Genomic DNA, 26621 nt, shown 5'->3' with positions numbered 1-26621 from the left:
TCTGATTTATACATATTATTGCTTACACTGGCATTACTAAAATGTTTTGTAAATAAAGCTTGGAAATTGTTGTAGGTAATCATGTTTATAAGCTTGAGTTTAGAAAGGTTTGAATAGTGATTTTATTGACTTCATTGAATCGGTCGTGCGGACAGGCGAACAATGAAAATGCATTGAATTCACAACTTAACCCTGTAGGCCTATGTAATAATAGGAGACATCTTTAATAAGAAACTCTACATGCATTGAATGTGAATTGGAATAGGTACGAGTAAAAAACGTGATTCTTTCAGCATTGTTTTATCTAAAATTAGTAAAAAAACATTTGCCACAAGTTTGGGCGGTCCGGTACAGAAGTAAAATGTTTGATTATAGATGATTCATCAAATCCATGGGTGTATTTTAATAAACCAAACATAAGTTAAACAAAAAAGCTGCAGATGACAATTCCGATTAATGAACTTTACAATATCATTTGTCTATTTCAGAAACGTTATAAGAATATACGCACTTGAATACAGATGTGGAATACAATGTTCACATTTTCTGGGTTAAATGACAATGTTTATACGAGTATGATTCTGATTATGGGATAGACGCACAAAGTACGCATGTGTACACAAATGTAAGTGTGTCATTATGTATGGATGTTTATGTACAGTCCATGTATGGACTCTATTTCAGAAACGTTATAAGAATCTACGCACTTGAGTACAGATGTGGAATACATGTTCACGTTTTTTTTTAAAGGTTAAATAACAATTTATATACGAGTATGATTCTGATCATGGGATGGACGCACAAAATACGCATGTATACACAAACGCACGTGTATAACATGTAAGTGTTTTTGTGTATGGATGTTTATGCATAGTCCATGTGGACCGTGGACTGTGGATGAGTCCACCAGGCAAAGCACTGCTTATTGCTGAGGAGGAGGGTAAGCGTAGGAAGCCATCATTGCAGGTGGCTGGGTCGGAGGCGCCATTGTCGCGGTGTAGCTCGGTGGTGGTTGGGCTACTGATCCAGCTGGGGGCACGCTGGGGTAGAGGGTCACGTCAGCAGTACGCGAGACAGTCGCCATGCCGTGTGCGTTTCTGACATCTACAGCTTGAGTTCGCTGCTTCCTCTTTTTCTTTGATGAGCACACAGTGCCGATGCAAGCCACGACCAGCACAAAGAAAAAGATAGAGCTGATCACGATCACTGATATCAGCCAAGCCTGCATACCACCTAAAAAAGATGGAAACACAATGGACAATTCTGACAAAGGGTCTTGTTTTTTAAAAGTGAGAGATGGTTATACAGAGAAATAGTGATATATATATAAACATGTTGAAATTCCACGTATTGGTTCCACGAAGAAATGAAGAAACAAAATGGTAATGCATTTTTGGCCAATTAAGCATGAGTTTATTCGACTCAAATTTTCGGCGTCCTACGCCTTCTTCAGGAGTCTTGACAATGACGGTATCAAAACAAAGCAAAAAAAAAAATTGAACATGCAGAGCGTGCATCTATGAGTGCGCGCTCATGATATAATGATTTATAAAATGGGTTCAAGAATGTAGCCAATAGGAAGCGCTGAAATGAGACACACCTCCTTCCTTTGCTTCAGTACAATTGCACTGCCTGTAATCCTATGGTAGATTGCCGATCGTCTGTGCGCGCGGCGGCTCCTTTGATGAATTGCATGCATACGCGCTGTCAATCCTGTAAACAACTTCTAGTTCGGGCTGCCGGCCGGCCGGCCTGTCTTCCCTTGTGCATAACATGTGTGGCGTACGTACGTATACTCTACGTACACTTTGTACATTACAGTAGACCAAGCGTTATGGGACCGGACGCGTACATGGAGTCACTTTGAAGAGCAAATCCAACGATTTAGCAGGTTAATTCTCACGCCGTTTTCAGAGTATGTTGTCTAGTAGGCCTATATGAGGAGTCTATATCAAGTCTTTAAGGTAAAGGGTGCATATTCTATGTAGAATAAGTAAGTTTTCATGCGGGAACTTAAGTGTCCGGAAACCCAACCCCCGCCCCCCCCCCCCCCCCCCCCCATTATACTTATACTGTATGTGCGGGACTTCCGCGAGTGCGACGTGCGTAAATGTTTGGGACGAACATCTTCGGACGTCTTGACCCACAAAGGTACGTGAAAAACGCTGAAAAATGCTGTTAGTTTTGGAATTTTCGACCCATTTTATAAAACAAATGATGCACAGGATTATTTCGTGGCGTTAGTGGAGGCGTATAGCTCACTCTCGGGTATTTACAATGTAGTGCATGTTTCACAATTGTAAATACCCTCGAGTGCACTATACGCCTACACTAACGCACTCTATCCTGTGCATCATTTGTATAATAATAGCGAGAGAGAGAGAGAGAGAGAGAGAGAGAGTAGAAATCTTGTAGTCGGGTCAAAGAGGTTGACGCGTCATGTGCCAGTTAAAAAGGAAATAATCCTTATAAACAGTAATAGTCAATACGCTACTGGCATCATTATGTATCTATATATCTATCTATCTGTATACATATACAAATCTATAACATCTGCAAGATTGTTTTGAATGCATGACTCAATAACTAATTAGTATCGTACTATGTTAAAATGTTCATGTGCTGTTGTTGGTGGGAATAAAGCATATACATCTAAGAGCTGGAAACCACTTATATACTCGTCGCATACCTAAATCTTGCAGAATGAATATCAAGCAGTGCTATCTATACAGATACTCATGATGAAGACAACGTGACGATGTAATATTATCGATAAGCTCTCACAAATATGAACATGCTTGGCTTGACATACCATGGTCAATCATACGTTTCCAAAGTTTTTGGCAAGCAGTTGGAAAAAAAAATCACTTACCTCTGATGAGAAAGGATTTTTTTTTCTTAATGGTTCCCTTGAGTAGGAATCTTAAACAGCGACAATGTTTACTAGACATTGACTTCCCCTTTTCTGATACTAGTATATGCCAACAGAAAAACGAAGTTGTTTATTCAGTTAGTCTCCCCCTTTAATTTCTTTCTCTCTTATAGCTCTGAAACATTACTGACAAACTGCAACAACCTGGGGGTGATTCATCAACGTTTGTCAGCGCTGAAAATTGTCAGCGCTGACAATCACCATAGTAACAGTCAGTGACCAGAGCATCTCATCCAATCAAAACCAAGGATTTTGCTGAAATTGTCAGCGCTGACAAACGTTGATGAAACACCCCCCTGTTTTAATGGATAGTTTCGAATCAGGGAACGAGGAGTATAAACGAAGAGTTGGTGTACAGTGCTAAACGGCACGATATATTAACTCTTAATTAAAAAAAAAAACACACACACACACACACATGAGAAAGATGGTCATAATTATATTTTACAGCAATCAGAGAATGAAATTCGTAATATCAGTTCAGTTCAGTTCAGTTCAGTTCAGTTCAGTTTTTATTTCTGCATTTCAAAATCAATACAAATCAACAAATCAACAAAATGCTTACATAGTCATTTACAGAGCTAATATTCGTAACGTTTGGATCATACATACATTTTTTTTTTCAAGAACGAATATTATACATATATAAAAGGAAGCAATGGGAAATGATAAAAATGAAATGCAGGGGACCATCATCATAAGCTAAGCTTGACGGGGAAGATGGCCCCAGGTAAAGAGATACATAAAGAAAATCTTGCCACTCACTGAGTGGGAGGTAATTGTGCGAAGGGCACAATAAAGAGATACATAAAGAAAATCTTGTCACTCACTGAGTGGGAAGTAATTGTGCGAAGGGCGTGCGGTGCAGTGCGGTGTGCATTGTGCTGGGATGAATCTTGGTTTGTACGTTGAGTGTTATTTTGTGTATCAGCGTGATGAGGTGAATGTTACTTCAGTTATGGCCGTGAACTCATTGTTTAGGGTGTTTGTTGACCAGGTGGTATGAATATTTATGTGTCAGAAGTATACTGGATTATGAGGGTGTTTTTTAGTTCTCGTTTGAAAATGTTCAACGACGTACTTTGTTTTAAATTAGGGGGTAAAGAATTCCAAATATCTGGTCCATTATGTTTTAATGATTTTTTAGCTAAAATGATTCTGGGGTTTTCGAGATGGTAATCGGACGACTGACGTGTTGGATATGAATGAACGGTGGAATTTGGAATGAAGAAGCCATCAAAAATTTTTGGAAGACAATTAAATGTATATTTATACATAAAAACAGCACTTTGAAAGGTGTGGAGATCCTCAATTTTCAATGTTTTTAGTTGACGAAATAGGGGATTGGATGGGGATAAGTATTGGGAATTGGTAAGTAAACGTACGTAATATCTTTAAGCAATGATTTTTGATGCGATTGACACCTTTTCATACAGATTATGCTGTAAAAGAGATTATGGATGGCTGTTGACACTTTGCATCAAAATATTCCTTTTGCTGAAAGACTTAAAACGCGGGGAGAATGTGGGTGAGAAGGATTTAGATGTTTGGCAGTAACTTGGTCCATTTTTTGTCTCATATTCTTCAGACAATTTTGTTATTTTCATCATTATTATCATTTTTTTCTCTGCTTTAGATTGGCAATCAAAATTCGTGTGATATATTTACGTCTCTGCCATAAAGAAATACTTACTGTATGTGGAGCAGCGCACGCCAGTGTCTTCGGAATGGTCGCAGTTGTGTTGTCCCCAGGGATCGTGCAAACAGTCGGACAGCTCGCTTTCATATCCAGAACAGACGACATCGTCTAAGTGAATAGGTCCAGTGCCCTGTCCGTAGTAAGTGTGAGAGTCGTAAACGCCCGGGTACCCCAGCTGACGACACACCACCCTAGCTTCGTTGGACCCCCAACGGTCATTGCAGACCGTGCCCCACACACCGCTGTGGTAGATCTCTACGCGGCCATTGTATGGTACACTGCTTCCCGCCAGACGAACTTGACCTTCGTAGCCTAGAATTGGGGGGGGGGGGGGGGGGGGAGTTTAAAAACCATCGCGGGAAATTGACCAAAAGATAATTTCATATCACTTCCGTATTGAAGTTTATAACTTCCGTATCCTATGTCATCGGACAAGGAAACATTTAATTATGTTTGATTGGTGTTTGAAATTCACAAATTGACTTTTAGGAACCCTAGATGAAACGAACGATATTGTGTGTAACATGGTACAAGCAAGAGCAATGCCGAATTTCGGTTCATTGGAAGTTACTATCGTCTTGATTTTGAATGTTGAAACGAACCTTTGGTCATACTTAATCAAAGGTAATAACCAAACAATGTTTGTTTTGTCCAGTAGTGAAGATGAAAAGGATTCATAACTTTTTTTCAGAAGTAGGCCTGCTGTTCTGCTAGTGGAACTGTAATGATTATGCCACACTACAGTGTGTCCCGCAAAAAAAAAAAATACAATCGGATTTCTGCATTGATAACACAAAATATGATTAAACCTTCTAATGGTTACCTCAGGGTCTTAAAACGTAACATCTTAGCTCTATTTTGCAGAAAACCCTAGTCAGTTTGGTTAAGCGGTCACAGAGAAATGTGGATTGTTGTAAAACATGTCATGAGTCTGATTCTTCCACGTTTAGCACTTGGATGCTCTTGGAACTGCATAAAAAGAACTTGGAGGTATAAGGGATTCCTGACATGCTCTCCAAAAATCCTCATTATTTTCTCTTTGACCACTGAAGCAAATTGAATGGGATTTTCTGTAAGATGTGGGCAATGATTTGTAGTTTCATACCCTGAAATTGTGCTTGGATTGATTTACTATTTTTAATGTTATCGTTGCGGAGGGCACCATTGTATGTATATATATATATATATATATATATATATATATATATAACTTTTTTTTGGGGGGGGGAGGGGGGAGGGGGAGGGGGATGGGGCGACATACGGTATAGTACACCTGAGTCCAGACAACTCAAGAGGGTAAAACATATCTACGGCCGTACAAGCCCGGCAGGTTTTGGACTCGAGATCTCCTGTAGAGTCCAGATCTTTAGGTCTATTTACTGTATTTTACCTGAATTGGTTACCCCCAAAGTAAAATGGGTACCATAAGATGACGATGATAATTGGGGAAGAAGCAACGGGACTACGGGACTATCACAGATAAGCTGAGGATAACCGATAGGGCACCGTCGATTTACCAGAAGATGTGTCGCAAACCACTCCCGCGTCTTCACTGTGAAGGCAGTTGGTGTTGCCCCATCCCCGATGACTGCAATACATTAGTTTTTCCTCGCGTCCCGTACAGCCTACGTTGTCGAGCCAGACCGGCTGGTACCGGTCTCCCTGGCCGAACTCAGCGTTGTCGGCGTACCGTATGGCGCCTCCGCTGTAGCCGAGCTGACGGCACACGACTTCCGCGTCGTTCATGCCCCAGCTGTCATCGCACACGGTTCCCCATTCTGAGTTGTGGAATATTTCGATCCGCCCTATCGCAGCAGTAGTACCACCGACTAGACGAACGTCACCCTCTGTGTGTTCAATAGGAGGACATTAGGAGCACATCAATTTTGTTTGATTGATAACCTTGTCTGAGCATTGTAATATTCCACTTTTCTGACTTACAAAAGTTAGTGTTATGGTGTTGTGTTGGATGATTGCCACACTGACCAATTTGCAGTATAGTTACTATGATATTCACTGGCTGATGGAACGTTTAGAATAACGCACCAGAGGAATAACGAACGCAGTTAGAAACCTTCGAAATAACAAGTGAACCATATTCAGATGTAGTGGCATCAATACGAAGGGTGGGTCTGGTGGGTCAATTAAAATTTGATTTGATATTTTGCGCACGTGCTAAAGCCATGATCAACAGGACCTAATACTCGTAGTTTTAGTTTTTTACCGATTGGTGGAAACCATCTTACTATATAATCGAGTGTACAAAATAACTCGCCGTTTTGTGTCCATACTCCTTCGACGAAGAGAGCCAAAAGAACTCCTAGAACACAATGCAGCATCATAGTATTCACTCTAATTAATCACTTTTTTTCAGATTGGTTTTAATGTGTCTTCCTTTGTCTTGGAGATGGCAAGTTAGACTTTTGTCCTTGAACTACAATATTCGCTTACAAGATACAGAATGGTGAACAGTAGTCCAGTCGGGGCGCAATGGATATGGAATATACCGTCCTGCGTTTCTGAAGTGTTTATGGGTAAACAAGGTCTTTGGACTCATCGTTAGTTATCGGTTCATCTACGATAATACAAAGAGGAGAGTTATACCGCGCCTATCCTATGGTTAAAGAATAACCGAATCATAAAGCATAATTGTGAAATTCCTTAATCCATTGATTTCAGAGTATAAAGCGAGTGACGTATTAATGTAAACTTTACCCGACTGAAAAGTAAAGTGACATTAAACAATGACGGAATGTGGTAAGATAGCCTTATCACCATTAGACTGACATTTGTTATGTAAATAATGATTGCATTTTTCTTCTTGTTTTTCTCATTACAGAGTTTCGAACACATACCGAGCGGCAGACGGTATGAAATAAAAATCTAGGATAAAATGTGAGTACGCGTGGGTATAGTTCACACGCAATCCAAAACCATATCCAAAATAACATTGGTGCATTAAATGAAATAATAGGTTAAAAGTATAAATTGGACATGAATAAGACATCATTGAATTTACACTTCCACATGTTCTCACTGAAATCACACAAATTGAATAAGGTAAATTATTCCCTCACAATTTTTCTACAGATTAGCACACAATGATAGATTTCATATCCTACTGTTTGTTGATGATTTTGTAAACAGCAACAACTCTCCAAAATAATGCGTTGTTTAAGATTAAAACAATTTAAATAAAAACGACGCGTCTTATTTTGTACAATTCCATGTCATAAAAAGGGACGCCAGGCGAAGATTTGCATGCAGCTCAATGAGAGACTTCTGTTCCTTACCTCTGTCAATTTGAATGTGATGGCGAGTTATGTCCTTTCTTGAAATAAAACTTTGGAAACATTAAATTCTATAACTTAACAACACAATCTTATTTTTTTTTCATGGCACGTCTATCATTTATTCATCTAACATTACTTGAGCCAAATTGAACTTTGTGTTGTATTGCATAATAATTTTGTTAGAGTCACACGACATAGTCTACGTCTTACCCTCTATATACTCCCTGGCAGTGCTAATAACTTTGATGACCAGAACATAATGTTGCCATAAGCCGCAGTCATACTGGCCAAAGATCGCAATCTTTAAGAGCTTGATTTTAAAGATCGCGATCTTAAAAATCACGATCATTAAGATCTCGATCTTTTACCAGTGTGATTGCGGGTAAAGACGATGATTAAAGGTCTGGAATAAGGCATCTGTCATCTCATCTCTCTGTGGAGATTATTTTCATTTCAACAACCAAACAAAGCCAGCTTCGTGGCATAGAAATGCGGAGTGGCCAACTTGTGTTTGGTACCAACACAACTTTAATAATGTACGTAAGGATACTGTGGGGACCTTTTATTTCTACCATTGTCAAAGTTATCAAACACGAGAAAGTAAAGATTATATCAAGTGATATAGTCTGGGTGCCGAAGCCACTTTTTGGGCCTAACCTTGTTTTACCGTCCACCCAATGTTTTTAATGGTTTTGTCCTATTTCGAGGGTGCTGAATCCGAATCTGCATGATGCAACTCTTGCATCCTTGAGGGTTTTGAGATATTCAAGATAGCCGCCAAAGTGGCCGCCGAAATGACCGCCAATTAAAACCAGAAATTCCGATGTATTTCCTTCTAAATGGTGAGAAATTGAAAACAATTGATGGTTTTACCCTATTTCGAGGGTGCTGAATCCGAATATGGATGATGCATCTCCTGCATCCTTGAGGATTTTGAGATATTCAAGATGGCCGCCAAAATGGCTGCCCAAACCGGAAATTCCTATGTATTCCCTTCTAAATGGTGAGAAATTGAAAACAATTGATGGTTTTACCCTATTTCGAGGGTGCTGAATCCAAATCTGGATGATGCAAGTCTTGTATCCTTGAGGATTTTGAGATATTAAAGATGGCCACCAAATGGCCGCTCAAACTGGAAATTCCTATTTATTTCCTTTTAAATGGTGAGAAATTGAAAACAATTGATGGTTTTACCCTATTTCGGTGGCGTTGATTCCGAATCTGGATGATGCATCCTTGAGGATATTGAGATATTCAAGATGGCCGCCAAAATGGCCGCCAAAACCGGAAATTCTCACGTATTTCATTCTCAATGGTTCAGAATTGAGAACAATTGATTGTTCTATTCCGATTTCAAAATGGCCGCAAAACCGGAAATTTCCACGTATTCCAATTTTAATGTTTCGCAATGGAGAACAATTTTATTGATGATTCTACCTTATTTCGATCACTTTGCTGAATGCGAATCTGGACGATACCACCCTTGCATCATTGAGAGTTTGGAGATACAAATTCAAGATAGCCGCCAAAATGCTCGCCGGAATGGTGAGAAATTGATAACAATTGATGGTTTTACCCTATTTCAGGTTTTCGTCAATGGCAAAATCTAAATCAAATCATAGTCTGCTGATAAACGAACATATTGTACATCCCAGTTTGAACTGTGAAACCAGCTTTACCGGATATCTTGGAGTTTGTAAGATACAGCTGTGCCAGGAATGAATCCTGCAAGACTACAGATGCGGTTGAATGTTTGAAAGATTACACTGTTTCATCTATACATATCATGGATATGTTTTGAACACTAACAATCAGTGGACAAGACATACCCATCTCGATCATATAGTGATAGTGATGTAGAGAAGTTTACCATATTCAGATGTAGTGGCATCAATACGAAGGGTGGGTCTGGTGGGTCAATTAAAATTTGATTTGATATTTTGCGCACGTGCTAAAGCCATGATCAACAGGACCTAATACTCGTAGTTTTAGTTTTTTACCGATTGGTGGAAACCATCTTACTATATAATCGAGTGTACAAAATAACTCACCGTTTTGTGTCCGTACTCCTTCGACGAAGAGAGCCAAAAGAACTCCTAGAACACAATGCAGCATCATAGTATTCACTCTAATTAATCACTTTTTTTTTCAGATTGGTTTTAATGTGTCTTCCTTTGTCTTGGAGATGGCAAGTTAGACTTTTGTCCTTGAACTACAATATTCGCTTACAAGATACAGAATGGTGAACAGTAGTCCAGTCGGGGCGCAATGGATATGGAATATACCGTCCTGCGTTTCTGAAGTGTTTATGGGTAAACAAGGTCTTTGGACTCATCGTTAGTTATCGGTTCATCTACGATAATACAAAGAGGAGAGTTATACCGCGCCTATCCTATGGTTAAAGAATAACCGAATCATAAAGCATAATTGTGAAATTCCTTAATCCATTGATTTCAGAGTATAAAGCGAGTGACGTATTAATGTAAACTTTACCCGACTGAAAAGTAAAGTGACATTAAACAATGACGGAATGTGGTAAGATAGCCTTATCACCATTAGACTGACATTTGTTATGTAAATAATGATTGCATTTTTCTTCTTGTTTTTCTCATTACAGAGTTTCGAACACATACCGAGCGGCAGACGGTATGAAATAAAAATCTAGGATAAAATGTGAGTACGCGTGGGTATAGTTCACACGCCATCCAAAACCATATCCAAAATAACATTGGTGCATTAAATGAAATAATAGGTTAAAAGTATAAATTGGACATGAATAAGACATCATTGAATTTACACTTCCACATGTTCTCACTGAAATCACACAAATTGAATAAGGTAAATTATTCCCTCACAATTTTTCTACAGATTAGCACACAATGATAGATTTCAAATCCTACTGTTTGTTGATGATTTTGTAAACAGCAACAACAACTCTCCAAAATAATGCGTTGTTTAAGATTAAAACAATTTAAATAAAAACGACGCGTCTTATTTTGTACAATTCCATGTCATAAAAAGGGACGCCAGGCGAAGATTTGCATGCAGCTCAATGAGAGACTTCTTGTTTGATAGATACTTTATTTTCTGCAAATCAATATACATTGTACATAAACTGAATAATCGTGAACATGGGAAATATACAAAGTATATTTGAAACAGAGTCGTTTGACTTGCATAAACAATGATATAAAAGGAATTTAATGATATTACAGTATGCATGTCTATGCAGCTGGGATTACAATAACAATATTATATTTAGGAAATGATAATGCAGAGGGCCGCCATTGTAAGCATTGCTTGAAAAGATGGCCGGCCCGAGGAAAAGGTAGGTAGGTAAATTGGTAAACAATACAAACTCTGCTGCGAGGATAGCAGGGGAAAATAAACTCTGATGTGTGAAGGTGGTGAATGTGCGTGCGAGTGCTTGAGAGTGCACAGGGGCAGATAGGCTGGGATTTGGAATGATAAAATTGGTTTGCTGGAAGAGGGAATGACTTACGATGTTGCTACTATCGGGAGACCAACATAAGTCATATAAATTATTCGGGCTTAATTCGTATTTGAAGTATACTGTGATAAAATATGCTTCTTTAAGTTTGCTTTGAATGAAAACAAGGAGGCACACTGTTTCAACTCTTCAGGAAGAGTGTTCCATGTATCCGGACCGTGATGTCTAATCGACTTTTGAGCAAGTAAAAGCTTTGGATTACTTAAATGAAAATCATGGGAACGACGGGTAGGGTATGAGTGAATATAATCATTAGTAACTAGGGCATTATGGAAAAATGGTAATAAATTTCGAATGTGTTTGTACATAAATATAGCAGTTAAATATGAATGTATATCATGGGCCTTTAGGGTTTTTAGGCGATAAAATATGGGATCAGTGTGAGCCAAAAAATTTGAATGTGTGCATATACGAAGAGCCTTTTTCTGAAGAAGAAAAATTGTGTTCAATTTGGTTTTGCTACAGTTGCCCCATACAATATTACAGTACATTACATATGGTAGAAATAAGGTGTTGTATAACATCATTAAAGTTTGATCATTAATTAAGTATTTTATTCTCCTTAACACACCAGTTGCCTTAGATATTGCTGTTATAATATTCTGGACATGAGTATTCCAAGTTAGATTGTTATCTAGGGTCACTCCTAGGAACTTGGTTGAATGTTTCTCAGCAATGTTTATATCATCAATAGAAATACTTTGAGGAAGGGTGGGTTGAGATTGAAGCGTATGAAAATGTATAAAACATGTTTTATCAATATTCAATGAAAGCTTATTACTTCTAAACCATTTCGAAATATTACTTAATTCCATGTTAAATGTATCCACCAATGTTACAATATCCTTGTGGGAATAAAAAACATTGGTGTCGTCTGCAAATAAAATGAAGTTTAAACGAGGAGAGGAATTAATGATATCATTAATATAAATCAAAAAAAGTAGGGGCCCGAGGATAGATCCCTGAGGGACACCACATGACACGTTCAAATGGAACGAATGACTGGATTTAAATGCAACATATTGTTTTCGATGACTTAGATAACTTCTAAACCATGACAAAGTAATCCCTCTCACGCCATAATTATGTAATTTTTCAAATAAAATGTCATGATCAATAGTGTCGAATGCTTTACTAAGATCCATAAAAACTCCAATTATGTGCTCCTTTTTAATAAGCGCATCAATAATATTATCAACAGATTTAATTATAGCATAATCGGTAGAAAATCCTTTCCTAAAACCAAACTGATTCACATTTAATATTTCATTTTCAATCATAAACGAGGAGAGACGCTTATAAACTAATTTTTCTAAAATTTTCGATATTGCAGGTAACAATGAGATGGGTCTATAATTTTTCACCAATGATGGATCTTCTCTTTTATAAATGGGGATAACTTTGGCGATTTTAAAAGAGTCTGGAAACTCACCGTTAAGTAAGGATAAATTAAATATATGGGTGAGAGGGGCTGCTAAGGGGTAGATTATTTTTTTCAAAAAATTCACCCTTAATTTGTCAGGCCCACAGGAATTACTACATTTCAGAGATCGAACAATATCGATAATTTCTGATTCATTTATTGGAGTAAAAAACAATGAGTTTTGATTACTTTCAGGTAAGTAATCTTTATAATTTTTGATATCATTTATGGGAATAGATGCAGCTAAAGAAGGACCAACATTAACAAAAAAATTGTTAAAAATATTTGCAATTTGATCAGAATTAGTAATAACTTTATCATTATGGGTAATGCTATCAGGACATTCCGTAGGTTTCTTTTTGAGTATTTCATTAACAATCCGCCAAAGAGCATTTTTATCATCCTTATTAGATTCGAGTTTATTTGAAATATATGATTTACGTGAAACTCGAATCAAAGAAGTTAATCTATTTCTATATGTTTTATACCTTTTCACGTTTTCAGGAGTAGGCTTCCTCAGAGATATTTTATAAAGACGGTTTCGAGTAAGAATGGAATGTATAAGACCTTGAGTAATCCACGGTTGCCGGGCTCTTTTCCTTCCATTTACTTTGGGAGTTAAAGGAATATGTTTATCATAATAATCTAATAGTTTTTGTAAAAAAATTTCGTAGGAAGAATTAACATCTTGGAGTTCAAAGACGTCATTCCATTGTTCTTCGAATAAATCTTGATTCAATGACTCAATATTTTGTGGCGTTTCATTTCGATACATTTTCAAATATTGTTTGGGTTGGCGACGTATTGGAGTTATTACAGATTTATCATTAATCATAAAAATCGGTAAATGATCAGATATATCTGAATAAAGGATACCGTTCATACAGGTTTCAGTTATAACATTAGACAGTATATTATCTATTAATGTTTTACTGTTGGTGGTGTTATTTATTCTGGTAGGTTTATTGATGTGGGGATGCAGTGAGTTGGAAAGTAATATGTCATGGAAATGGGTAGGTTGTAATAAATCTATATTGTAATCTCCCATCAAAAAAATGGATTTTCTTTCTCCAAAAATTTCGTTAGCACATTGGTCGAAGTTGTCAATAAAAGATTGAACGTCATTTTGTGGAGGACGGTAAATAGTACCAACTATAATATTTTTCTCATTATCATTTAAGATTTCAATAAATAAACTTTCTGCTCCCTGAATACCCAAATCAGTTCGAATTTTAAATCTAATATGATTATTAACGTACATGGCAACCCCACCTCCTATGCCATGTTTTCTGTCATTACGAATAAAATTATAATTTTCAATGCCAAATAGGTCCGGGGAATTGGTGTGCAACCATGTTTCGGTGACTCCTATAACGGAGAATGGAAAATCATTGAGGGAACTTAAAAATAATTCAAACGTATCGAAATTTCTAGTTAAGCTTCTTGAATTAAGGTGAATTAAACTGAAATTAGCACAAATCTGATTTGCCTTATTGAAAAAAAACTGACTGTTGAATTCATTGATAGTGAAATACTGGCTTGTGTGGTTGACTAGCTGATGGTCATCTATTCCAAAATCAAAATCCATTTACAATGAGTGACATTACGCAGTAATGGCCTATCATGAAGTATGGTGCAACGGGAAGTGCAGTGCACACCGTATACACGGGATGTATACGATGAGGTGCATCGGTGCGTGACGTGCTGTAACTGACCATTAGGAGGAGTGACTGAAACAAAATTACTGACATGATCTGCAGGACTGCAGAGCATAGACACACAAAAACACAAGAAAGAAAAAAAAAGTATTGAAGAGTAATAATCGACCGTAACTATCTGCCTTACGCAAAGCAACATAGAATCAAAACGGCAATAAACCAGCTCTGAATTTATCGGTTCTAACATTAACTTTAGAAAATAAACGTAAACTTTATAACTGAACTGAGAACAATATCACGATTTCGGTAATGAGAGTGACATGAACAGCAAAGTTTCTCGTAAATTTTACCACTGAATACCGGCAAAACCCGCGGTTGGTAAAGAGAGAGGGAGAGAGAGAGAGAGAGAGAGAGAGGAAGAGAGAGAATCTTTAGAGATTTTAGGAATAAAGTTTGAAACTTAAATCAAAATTGCAATGAGAAATCAATGTAAGTACACTATGGTCTAGCATCGACGTCAAGTCAATGAACCCATGGATCACCCCCCCCCCCCCTTCCACCCTCCGCAACAAGTCACCCAGTCAACCCGACGTACAACAACACATTATAACAATAAACAGAATTCTGCATTCGGGGCAACCTCATGCAGGCCACCGGTAATCATGGAAACCTCGGTGAGGCATGACAGAGGCATGCATAGAATACTTTGATCTAGTTTCAATAGTTAAAAAAAAAACAAGAACAACAACAACAAAACTTGATATTTTTGGTCATAAATGAAAACGTACATGTATATGTTATGGGCTGAATGGGGACCCTGTTTGTGAGGCATGTGGTGGGTCGGAGAACGTCCCTTCGGCTGGAACAATTAACAAACATACATAACTTATGTTTACAAAAGTGAATATGCCATTACCGACTCAATGATATACATGTAGGAGACGTTGGTACAGGATGATTCCCATTGTACCCTATAGGGTCGCCTCCAATTATCATACGGTTACAAAATGTAAAGGGAAGAATATAACACATTAGTACACTATCTTGTATTTCAGTGTAAAGTGAAATACACTGAATATTTAACATTCAATAAAAGGAAGACCCCCAAAAATACCATGTACCATGTAAAGAAGGAGGAGGAATCGGCCATGGCTATCTCATTAGATCCACGAAACTGTCGAAATGAGCTTTGATGTAAGCGATTTTCGAAATCAGAGTTTATGCATGTACATATGGATATTTCGGTAAAGAAACAGAATTTAACGAAAAATAAGTGATTCTTATGAATAGCAGAGGATGTCTCTACCCGACACAAGTGTTGCCAATTTAAAAATTCACTGATTATTTACATTTTACGTATTGGCAACTAGAATGGTATGTATAACAGGGAATCAGGGAAGAGGGAGCTCCTCTCTCCACTGGGTTAAGGAGCCCTTGAATTTCATACGTATTGTACATAAATTGTAAGAAAGAAAATGTAGAAGACGGAATAAGGTGTAAGAAAAAAAAAACAATATGGGACAGATTAAGGGGCTGAAAATAACGGCCAAAAGGCATATTAGGGATTAAATTACTCAGGATCACTTAGTTTTACATGGCCAGAATACGCGTGGGTAACCACAAAAGAAAACAATAACAACTAATCTTATGCGGTTAAAAGATTGAGTAATCTTATTAAACATGCACAATATGATAAACCACATTCGTATAAACATGCATATTTTCCGTGGATCAATGAGTAGCAAAAATAATTTCCGATCTATACTATCAAGTGACTCGCCAAAAGGATTGACGGAAATCACATCAAATCATTCAACATCGAATAAAACGACATACCCTTGAGTTGCGTGAACTCGGGAACCAAACTCATTCTGATAGTCATAGCCTAAGACCAAGCAGTGTGGATATGTGAAATACAATGATAATTCCAGATACATTTTTCAGCTAGTTCAGTCAGGTTTTGCGGGACATAATCTCAATTGTAAATGAAATGCGTGCTTGACAAGTGATAGAAGTAATCGCAAGAATTGAGAGCAGCTGATATCATAGCTTGGTGGTATAGTTGGTAGAATGTATAAACACAAAAGATATAAGACAAAATCACCGCATACATGTAGGTTTAAGACCTTTTATCTATGGACTGGTTGTATCACATGAGAGAAATTCAAAGACGTATGGGGACAAAAAGTATGGATTGCCAAGCACTAAAACATGAGGACAGGTGAGAAGGACTTCACTTCTATCACAGATAGACATTGATAGCATAACAGTTTGGGTTCATTCACCTGCGATTTCACGGCAATGTGAAAGAAATTTGGCCTTTGAAAAAATAGAGTCTGTTGGTTTAATAGACAAAATTGCTCACAGTTTTGTAGGTTAATTGTTGCGAATAGCTTCCTAAGCCGATGATTGAAAACATACCACTGTGAAGCCAACGTTTGGCCTGTATGTAAACACTTCATTTTTCTTTTCAGACTTAAAAAAAAAAATCGTCTTTTAGAGTGCATTAAAGCTTTCGCTGTGTATGAGCATGCTTATGACTCATTTGTCATATTTCGTTGAGGTCGAAGAGAAGAAAAAAAATCATTCAATCAATTGTAATCCTTTGTTGGGAGAAAAATAAAACAGATTTGTAATGAAGGGAACCAAAATAATGACCTTTCTCGATGGATTTTCAAGCATGTCGCTATATACATAAACTTCACATGATATGGATACATTTTGGATAATCATAAACTGTTATACTCATTCAAAATATTTATCCGTTTTATAAATGCGGAACTTTTATTTGCTATAAAGCAACAAATCATTATTCCTGTTCTTTTTAAGTGTTATAATCATTTGAACAAACTATTCATTAACTCAGAATGAATGTTCATGGGGATGTTGCTTCCAAATGTGTTTTTTTTTCCTATGTTGTGTTATCCAGGGAAAGAAAAAAGAAGAAGAGAGTAACATATATAAAAAGAACAACTTACTATACGTTATACAAAACATCAAGGTAAATCAGGGTAACAACACATTTTAGGAAAGGGAATTACCTTCAGAGGTGATTACAGAATGAATCGTCAGCCAACCGATCGTTGTTACATTATTTAACTGGTGCACGTTGTCCAAGTGGATCCCGATTCGGATGGCTTCTTGGATTGGAGAACAACTTTAGCTCCGAAGATCTTGATTCGGGTTTTGAGACCTCGATCGTTGGCACGTAGATTGTATGCGATGTGGGCGAGGCGACCCCGCTCACGTTTCATAGATGGCGGAACTTCTGTTCCTTACCTCTGTCAATTTGAATGTGATGGCGAGTTATGTCCTTTCTTGAAATAAAACTTTGGAAACATTAAATTCTATAACTTAACAACACAATCTTATTTTTTTTTCGTGGCACGTCTATCATTTATTCATCTAACATTACTTGAGCCAAATTGAACTTTGTGTTGTATTGCATAATAATTTTGTTAGAGTCACACGACATAGTCTACGTCTTACCCTCTATATACTCCCTGGCAGTGCTAATAACTTTGATGACCAGAACATAATGTTGCCATAAGCCGCAGTCATACTGGCCAAAGATCGCAATCTTTAAGAGCTTGATTTTAAAGATCGCGATCTTAAAAATCACGATCATTAAGATCTCGATCTTTTACCAGTGTGATTGCGGGTAAAGACGATGATTAAAGGTCTGGAATAAGGCATCTGTCATCTCATCTCTCTGTGGAGATTATTTTCATTTCAACAACCAAACAAAGCCAGCTTCGTGGCATAGAAATGCGGAGTGGCCAACTTGTGTTTGGTACCAACACAACTTTAATAATGTACGTAAGGATACTGTGGGGACCTTTTATTTCTACCATTGTCAAAGTTATCAAACACGAGAAAGTAAAGATTATATCAAGTGATATAGTCTGGGTGCCGAAGCCACTTTTTGGGCCTAACCTTGTTTTACCGTCCACCCAATGTTTTTAATGGTTTTGTCCTATTTCGAGGGTGCTGAATCCGAATCTGCATGATGCAACTCTTGCATCCTTGAGGGTTTTGAGATATTCAAGATAGCCGCCAAAGTGGCCGCCGAAATGACCGCCAATTAAAACCAGAAATTCCGATGTATTTCCTTCTAAATGGTGAGAAATTGAAAACAATTGATGGTTTTACCCTATTTCGAGGGTGCTGAATCCGAATATGGATGATGCATCTCCTGCATCCTTGAGGATTTTGAGATATTCAAGATGGCCGCCAAAATGGCTGCCCAAACCGGAAATTCCTATGTATTCCCTTCTAAATGGTGAGAAATTGAAAACAATTGATGGTTTTACCCTATTTCGAGGGTGCTGAATCCAAATCTGGATGATGCAAGTCTTGTATCCTTGAGGATTTTGAGATATTAAAGATGGCCACCAAATGGCCGCTCAAACTGGAAATTCCTATTTATTTCCTTTTAAATGGTGAGAAATTGAAAACAATTGATGGTTTTACCCTATTTCGGTGGCGTTGATTCCGAATCTGGATGATGCATCCTTGAGGATATTGAGATATTCAAGATGGCCGCCAAAATGGCCGCCAAAACCGGAAATTCTCACGTATTTCATTCTCAATGGTTCAGAATTGAGAACAATTGATTGTTCTATTCCGATTTCAAAATGGCCGCAAAACCGGAAATTTCCACGTATTCCAATTTTAATGTTTCGCAATGGAGAACAATTTTATTGATGATTCTACCTTATTTCGATCACTTTGCTGAATGCGAATCTGGACGATACCACCCTTGCATCATTGAGAGTTTGGAGATACAAATTCAAGATAGCCGCCAAAATGCTCGCCGGAATGGTGAGAAATTGATAACAATTGATGGTTTTACCCTATTTCAGGTTTTCGTCAATGGCAAAATCTAAATCAAATCATAGTCTGCTGATAAACGAACATATTGTACATCCCAGTTTGAACTGTGAAACCAGCTTTACCGGATATCTTGGAGTTTGTAAGATACAGCTGTGCCAGGAATGAATCCTGCAAGACTACAGATGCGGTTGAATGTTTGAAAGATTACACTGTTTCATCTATACATATCATGGATATGTTTTGAACACTAACAATCAGTGGACAAGACATACCCATCTCGATCATATAGTGATAGTGATGTAGAGAAGTTTACTGAAATTCCCAACATTACCTGTTTTGATCCATGAACAGTTTTAATCGTTTCATCCATGAACACTCACATTGGTTAATTGGTTCATATTGGTGGTCTTGATGACATTGTTGACGACAATGTCGGACATTTTCATAGTTCTGCTTCAAAATTTTCTTCAATATGATGTAATATGTATAATAATGAGGCGAAAAACCTCGTATCTACAAAAATTATCTGACTGTTTATTCAAAAAAGTCTTTTTCACTAACATTTCAGATACAGGGTCTTGTCGTCAAAGCGACGATATCATATACACACGAGGGAATGGAAAAATCACAGGTAACGCGCAGTAAAAAAAAAAACAAACAAACGACAACATGTAAGGTAATAGTTGATAGTCCAGTACTTACGAATATCATAATCACGCTGAGTGCTTTTGAAATTACCCTTATATTGATATCTACGATAGTGGTCATGGATCCAACCATTTCTAGTGACGTAATCAGAATATGCCACAAGTTTCATAAGAGTACGCGGCGAGACTCATAATAATACAAGAAAAATTTCAACACCAAATACCAGCAGGCCATAATTTGATATTACTGTTATATCCAAAAGGATTAACTTTACATCAGTCTGCAGAGTTCTTATTGGCTACCACAGGCATTACTTTATAACAATTGTGCATATAAAAAAAAAAATCAGTCTTATCTTTGTGTTTGTACGTTTCAGTATGATGTCAATATCATTTTTCTTTCAATTACGTGTTAAAGTTCCGTTTGAGACATATCGGAATATCTCAGTATATTACAATACCATTGTGACAGTCATTTTGGATGCCATTAATTGTTGGCTGATTTGACAAATTTGCTCAACCGAGTTGAATTCAAGAATACGGATTATTGCTTTTAATCCCTCGCTTCACGTTATAACACAATATTTCACATTATTTATAAGAAAATATCAAGGAATTTTCGTTTATACAGGACATTATTTTGTAAATATCTCAAAACCTTCAGCATCCTCGAAATGGGGTGAGACCATCAATTTATTTTCAAATTTTCACCATTTAGAAGAAAAAATATCAACATTGGAATTTCAATTTCTGCCAATTATTTTGACGGTCATCTTGGACATCTGAAAACCCTAAGGAATGCAAAAATGGCAACAACAAAATGTCGAGGGTGCTGGATAGGCTCTCAAAAAATTCAATATTGACAGTTATTTTGGCGGTCATCTTGGAATTCTCAAAACCCCCCAAACACAAGAGTTGCATCAACCAGGTTCGGATTCAGCACCCTCAAAGGGTAAAACCGCATTGTTTTCAATTTTACACAATTTAGAACGAATTAGGGGGCCTACATGGGAATTTCCGTTTTTGACGGCCATTTGGGGCCATTTTGGCGGCCATCTTTATCATCTCAAAACCATCAAGGATGCAAGAGCTGTATCCTGCAGCTTCAAATTCAGCAAACTCAAAATATAGGGTAAAACCATCAATTTGTTTTCAATTTTACACCATTTAGAAGGAAAAAGGGGGTCTACATGTGAGTTTCCATTTTGGGCGGTCATTTTGGTTTCCATCTTTATTATCTCAAAACCCTTAAGGATACAAGAGTTTTATCAAGATTCTGATCCAGTACCCTCGAACTAGGGTATAAAACCATCAACAGTTTTTCAATTTCTCACCATTTAGAAGGAAATACAGGGGAATTTTCGGTTTTGGCGGCCATTTTGGCAGCCATCTTGAATATCTCAGAACCCTAAACGATGCAAGAGTTGCATCATCCTGATTCGGATTCACCACTGTCGAAACAGCTTCGAACTATCAATTGTTTTCAATTTCTCACCATTGAGAAGGAAATACATAGGAATTTCCGGTTTGGGCGGCCATTTTGGCGGCCATCTTGAATATCTCAAAATCCTGAAGGATGCAAGAATCGCATCAGCCAGATTCAGATTCAGCACCCTCGAAATAGCTTAGAACCATCAATTGTTTTGAACTTTTCACCATTCAGAAGGAAATACATAGGAATTTCCAGGTTTTGGCGGCCATTTTGGCGGCCATCTTGAATATCTCAATATCCTCAAGGATGCAAGAGTCGCATCAGCCAGATTCGGATTCAGCACCCTCGAAATAGGGTAAAACCATCAATTGTTTTCAATTTCTCATCAGTTAGAAGGAAATACATGGGAATTTCCGGTTTGGGCGGCCATTTTGGTGGCCATCTTGAATATTTCAAAACCCTCAAGGATGCAAGAGTTGCATCATGCAGATTCGGATTCAGCACCCCCGAAATAAGGTAAAACCATCAAAAAACATTGGGTGGACGGTAAAACAAGGTTCAGCCTTTGGCACCCAGACTAATAATTGAAACTCCACTGTTCATTAGGGTATGTATTCAAGTTGACTTTAATGCCTAAAGTTAAATAGGAAATAAAAACCTATGTATGGAATATTTAAGTATTCCAAGTTCCATGAAAATTTCATTTTCTGATTGATGAACCTACGGAATAAAGCCACAAAATTTATTTTCGGATTTACGTTCATCTGAATGTAAATTGGATTGTGTTATTCGGAATAACGAACATTTCGGCATAATGAATGGGGTGTGATTCGGAATAACGAACGTTCGGTGTACAAACATTGTGAAAGTGTTGTATTGCTTACTGATACATGCATCCAGATAATGATAATGATAGCACTTTTGTCAGTTTGCTTTCCAGAAGAAGTTTGATGTCTTCTTTCGTCTTCCATACTCTAAAAATGCCTTTTGGTTCACTCATTAAATTTGATCAGAAATCATAACAAAAACTTGTCTTCGGCAGCTCTTTACATAATATATCTATACGCTTAGCCATTTTGCACATGTCCTTGCGAAATGAAGCAAAAATCACTAAAAATAAGTCTCTGACACAATATAGATAGAGTTCATGTCGCATTTAGTTGTTTTTTCTTCAAATGAACAGTTATTCAAATTGACGACACCATAATGTGGAAGGACCAAAATCGATGTATTGATAAAATGTATCTGGCACAAAATCGGTTTTCTTTTAAGTTACGATATCATGTGCCTAGACATATTGCCATTCTTTTGAATTAATTCTTTGTACAATCACACTGTACCTTATGGAATTGAAGTTTATGGAAGTGTTTACAAAACCACCTAAATTACATATTTCTGGCACAGAAAATGGCCATGAGAACAGGTACATTTTCCCCATTTCGAACAAGCTCTAGGCCTTTATTCGCCAATCTAGAAATAATGGATGTTTATAATCTTTCTGAATTTGCAGTATCAGCAATTTCGTATACGATTTACACAAAGATTATTTACCACATTCTTTAATGCAATATTACGATACTTTGATGCATTATACACATAGAACCAATGGCAAAGAACACCCCATGCGAAGACTCCTGAATGTAAAACAACCAGTGGTATGCATCCTACAATTTTCTTTGCAGGAACAAAGTTTTGAAATCGTTTGCCGCTAAGTATTCCATAGGTAAAACAAGTTTTTCATTTCGTAAAAATCTCAAGATTTCATTGTTAACAAAGATTGACGATAAAGTATGAGCTCTATTATGAACTAAGCTTAAATTGTACAACATTATGCTCTGATTTCTTTTTTTCGCCCTCAATGTATACACTAGCACTCGTGCTATACATACATAGCATTATATACGGTGTGTATATAAATCTTCGTTTGAATCCATATTGTCATACTCACACGCTCATTCAATATATATATTCAAGTACTCAATGATTAAAGTGAGGGAGCAAAAACCGATAGTCACATCGATAGTGGGTTATCGTTTGCAATCGTTATATTTTGCGTGCACTATAACTTTTGACATGCACTGTCGCCCTGTATCGTAAGTATGTATGCTATTTTATATGTATATATATATATATATATATATATATATATATATGATACACAGTATATATATGATTACATATATGTATAGTATATGTATAATTATATATATGTATATATATTATATAAATTCAAACCTGGAGTTAGAGCAGCTGCTACTGATAAGCTATGATCTCTTTTTGACTTGTTTTTGTTCATTTCCTTTGACCTTATTGGCCGAAACCCTTGTTTTTGCGGGTTTTTGTTCATTTCCTGTGACCTCACTGGTCGAAACCTTTGTTTGTGCGGGTTTTTGTTCATTTCCTTTGACCTTACTGGTCGAAACCCTTGTTTGTGCGGGTTTTTGTTCATTTCCTTTGACCTTATTGGTTGGAACCCTTGTTTGTGCGAGTTTTTGTTCATTTCCTTTGGCTTTATTGGTTGGAACCCTTGTTTGTGCGGGGGGTTGTTCATTTCCTCTGACCTTATTGGTTGGAACCCTTGCTTGTGCGGGTTTTTGTTCAGTTCCTCTAATAACCTTATTAGTTGGAACCCTTGTTTGTGCGGGTTTTCGTTCATTTCCTCTGGCCTTGTTGGTTGGAACCCTTGCTTGTGCGGGTTTTTGTTCAGTTTCTCTAATAATCTTATTAGTTGGAACCCTTGTTTGTGCAGGTTTTCGTTTATTTCCTCCAATAACCTTATCAGTTGGAACCCTTGTTTGTGCGGGTTTTTGTTCATTTCCTCTGACCTTGTTGGTTGAAACCCTTGTTTGTGCGGGTTTTTGTTCAGTTCCTCTAATAACCTTATTACTTGGAAACCTTGTTTGTGCGGGTTTTTGTTCATTTTCTTTGATCTTATTGGTCGGAACCCTTGCTTGTACGGGTCTATTCAATGGTTGTCGTTCATGGGACGTCTTCGGATGCAATTTTCCTTTCTCACTTTCCTTCGGTCTTGCCATACACTCAACGCCAGCATCAAATTTGTGCCCACATGATGGCGCTCTTCCAGCTGGCCTGGCTTGAGGACAGTTCCTCAGCCAGCCTTCTTTTCCTTTACACATCACCATATGGCGGAGGACGTACTGATGTCGCGCCCCTTCGCCGAAGCGGCCCGCGTTCTGCCGGGCGGCCAGTGCCGGTCCCAAGCCGAGTTCGCGGCAGACCACCATGGCGTCCCTGATGTCCCACGAATGCCCGCATATTGTGCTCCACTCGTGACGATGCATGATCTCCACGCGACCTTCGTGAGGCGTGGAACCCCCGACTAGTCGCACGGAACCCTCTCTCGCTGTCATCAAAACATATGGATAAAGTCATATACAAATAAAATGTAAGTAGTCAAGTAAAATTTGCGCTTTGAACTACATATGTGCACCGATGATACAGAAATATGTAAATAAAGTTAAACAACAGCTACCTATATCGATTATCTAATCTTTTGTTGCCATAGCTCAGTTGAAAGAATGTCCTCATTGCCATGTAGTTCAATAAGGAAAGAATGAACGCATTTTTAAAATATTTTCATAATTAATTGATAACAACTGAGTTAGGAAAGCTTCATCGCCGATACCTCTTTGTCTTACTCTCTAAGCTTTTACAGGTTTTTGTTTTTTCTCTCATCTACGTGTGATTTCTGGGTAATATATGAAGAGTTTGTTCGCAAAAACCGATAAGTCCATTTTTGAAGATTTTGAAGTACGGTGTCTGTCATAAAGTACAAAATAGTACCTTTTAAATGATACATTGGTCACTACATATAAAGGTACATTTTTGAAGTTATGGTCAAAAGAAGCAAAAAATTTCTTATCATTCTCTTTATTTTTCTTGACCTTTCATTGCAAATATCTCCATTTGGCAAATATGGACTTATCGGTTTTTGTGAACAAACTCTTCATATATTACAGAACACTTGCTCTTGTAATGACTATTGAACCAACCTTCTTTACCGCAGACGATACCAATATCCTGGAAATTTGAGCAGTTTCTCTCATCTCTGAGCCTGCTGCTGAAACATTCCTTGAAGTGTGTTTCCCGCCCTGAGCATCTGAAATCTGCGGCGTAGAACGGTTGCCTGTCGTTGACTCTCCCGAAGAGGGAGGGTCCGTTGGTGATCGTTGCCGACAGGAACCCCAGTTCACCGCATATCACCACGGCATCGTTGAATTGCCAGGATGTTGTGCACAATCTCCCCCAGTGATTGTTGTAGAAAATCTCGGGGCGCCCTCTCCCATTCATGTTTCCGACAAGACGAATGTCACCATCTTCATCTGCAGAATACAGAATGAAATCAAACACAAAATGATACAAAATCTAATGTATCTGGATTGACTGACTGCATCAATAAAGAAAATGATAAAAAATAAATTCAATGTAATATGTTATTTGATTTGCTATGACAACCGAGCTCTCCCTTATACATAGTCGAAGACACCATTCCTTTCTTATTGCAAGGAAACGCGCAACGGTCAAAACTTTATAACTGTCAAAGGGCATTGGCACTAGGTCTATAATGAGAAAACCCTCTAAAATGTTCTGACGAAATCTGCTCCGTCGTGAACTATAAGGGTGGACTATAACTTGTGATTATGTATACCTTTGATAAGTTTTGATAAGTACAGGCCCTATGATCTGCTGTCGGCCGTCTGATCAATGGATAGAGGTCAGATCGAGGCATCAGCACATGACAAATTGTGTAGAACGTGAAAATGAGTCAATCTGAAAACAGGACAGGCTTCTCTGTGTTTACGTCACAACATTACTATAAATGGGCATCAGGTCTTTTCAGACAAGAGGTGATTTGCAACCTTAATTTCGTAGTTTTCCTATAAGAGGGATGGGGTAGGATTTGAAGTGGTATAAGAGTACCCCTTCCATATAATTACCTTCATCCACTCTGCTGCAGACAACTCCGACGCCGCTTCCATGAGAACAGTTAGTCTTCCTCCAGACGTTCTCACTCCTACAGTCGACAAGCCGCCTTTCAAAGCCGGTGCACTGAACATTCTTAAGGTGAACTGGCTGTAGTTTGCTGCCACCACCAAAGAGGGCCCTGCCACTAGAGAGGGCAGCTCCGTCGAACCCCAGCTGCCGACAAGCTACAGTGGCGGCATTCAT

At 37.8% G+C, this 26621-nt stretch overlaps 1 protein-coding gene across 1 annotated transcript; it reads right to left on the bottom strand.

The window, feature by feature from the left end:
• Positions 1-922: 922 nt before the first annotated feature.
• LOC139721067 (scavenger receptor cysteine-rich domain-containing protein DMBT1-like) lies at positions 923-26621 on the bottom strand. Its single transcript, XM_071632397.1, has 6 exons — positions 26390-26621; positions 25445-25774; positions 24448-24795; positions 6149-6478; positions 4626-4943; positions 923-1233 (listed from the first exon to the last, which is right to left on the bottom strand). Exons 1-6 carry the CDS (start codon positions 26619-26621, stop codon positions 923-925), a joined length of 1869 nt encoding a protein of 622 aa, XP_071488498.1.

The sequence above is a fragment of the Diadema antillarum genome, unplaced genomic scaffold (genome assembly GCF_040938485.1).
Source record: "Diadema antillarum isolate AM-2024a unplaced genomic scaffold, OU_Dant_1.0 scf00000137, whole genome shotgun sequence".
NCBI lineage: Eukaryota > Metazoa > Echinodermata > Echinoidea > Diadematoida > Diadematidae > Diadema > Diadema antillarum.
This window is presented reverse-complemented; position numbering and strand designations above follow the sequence as displayed.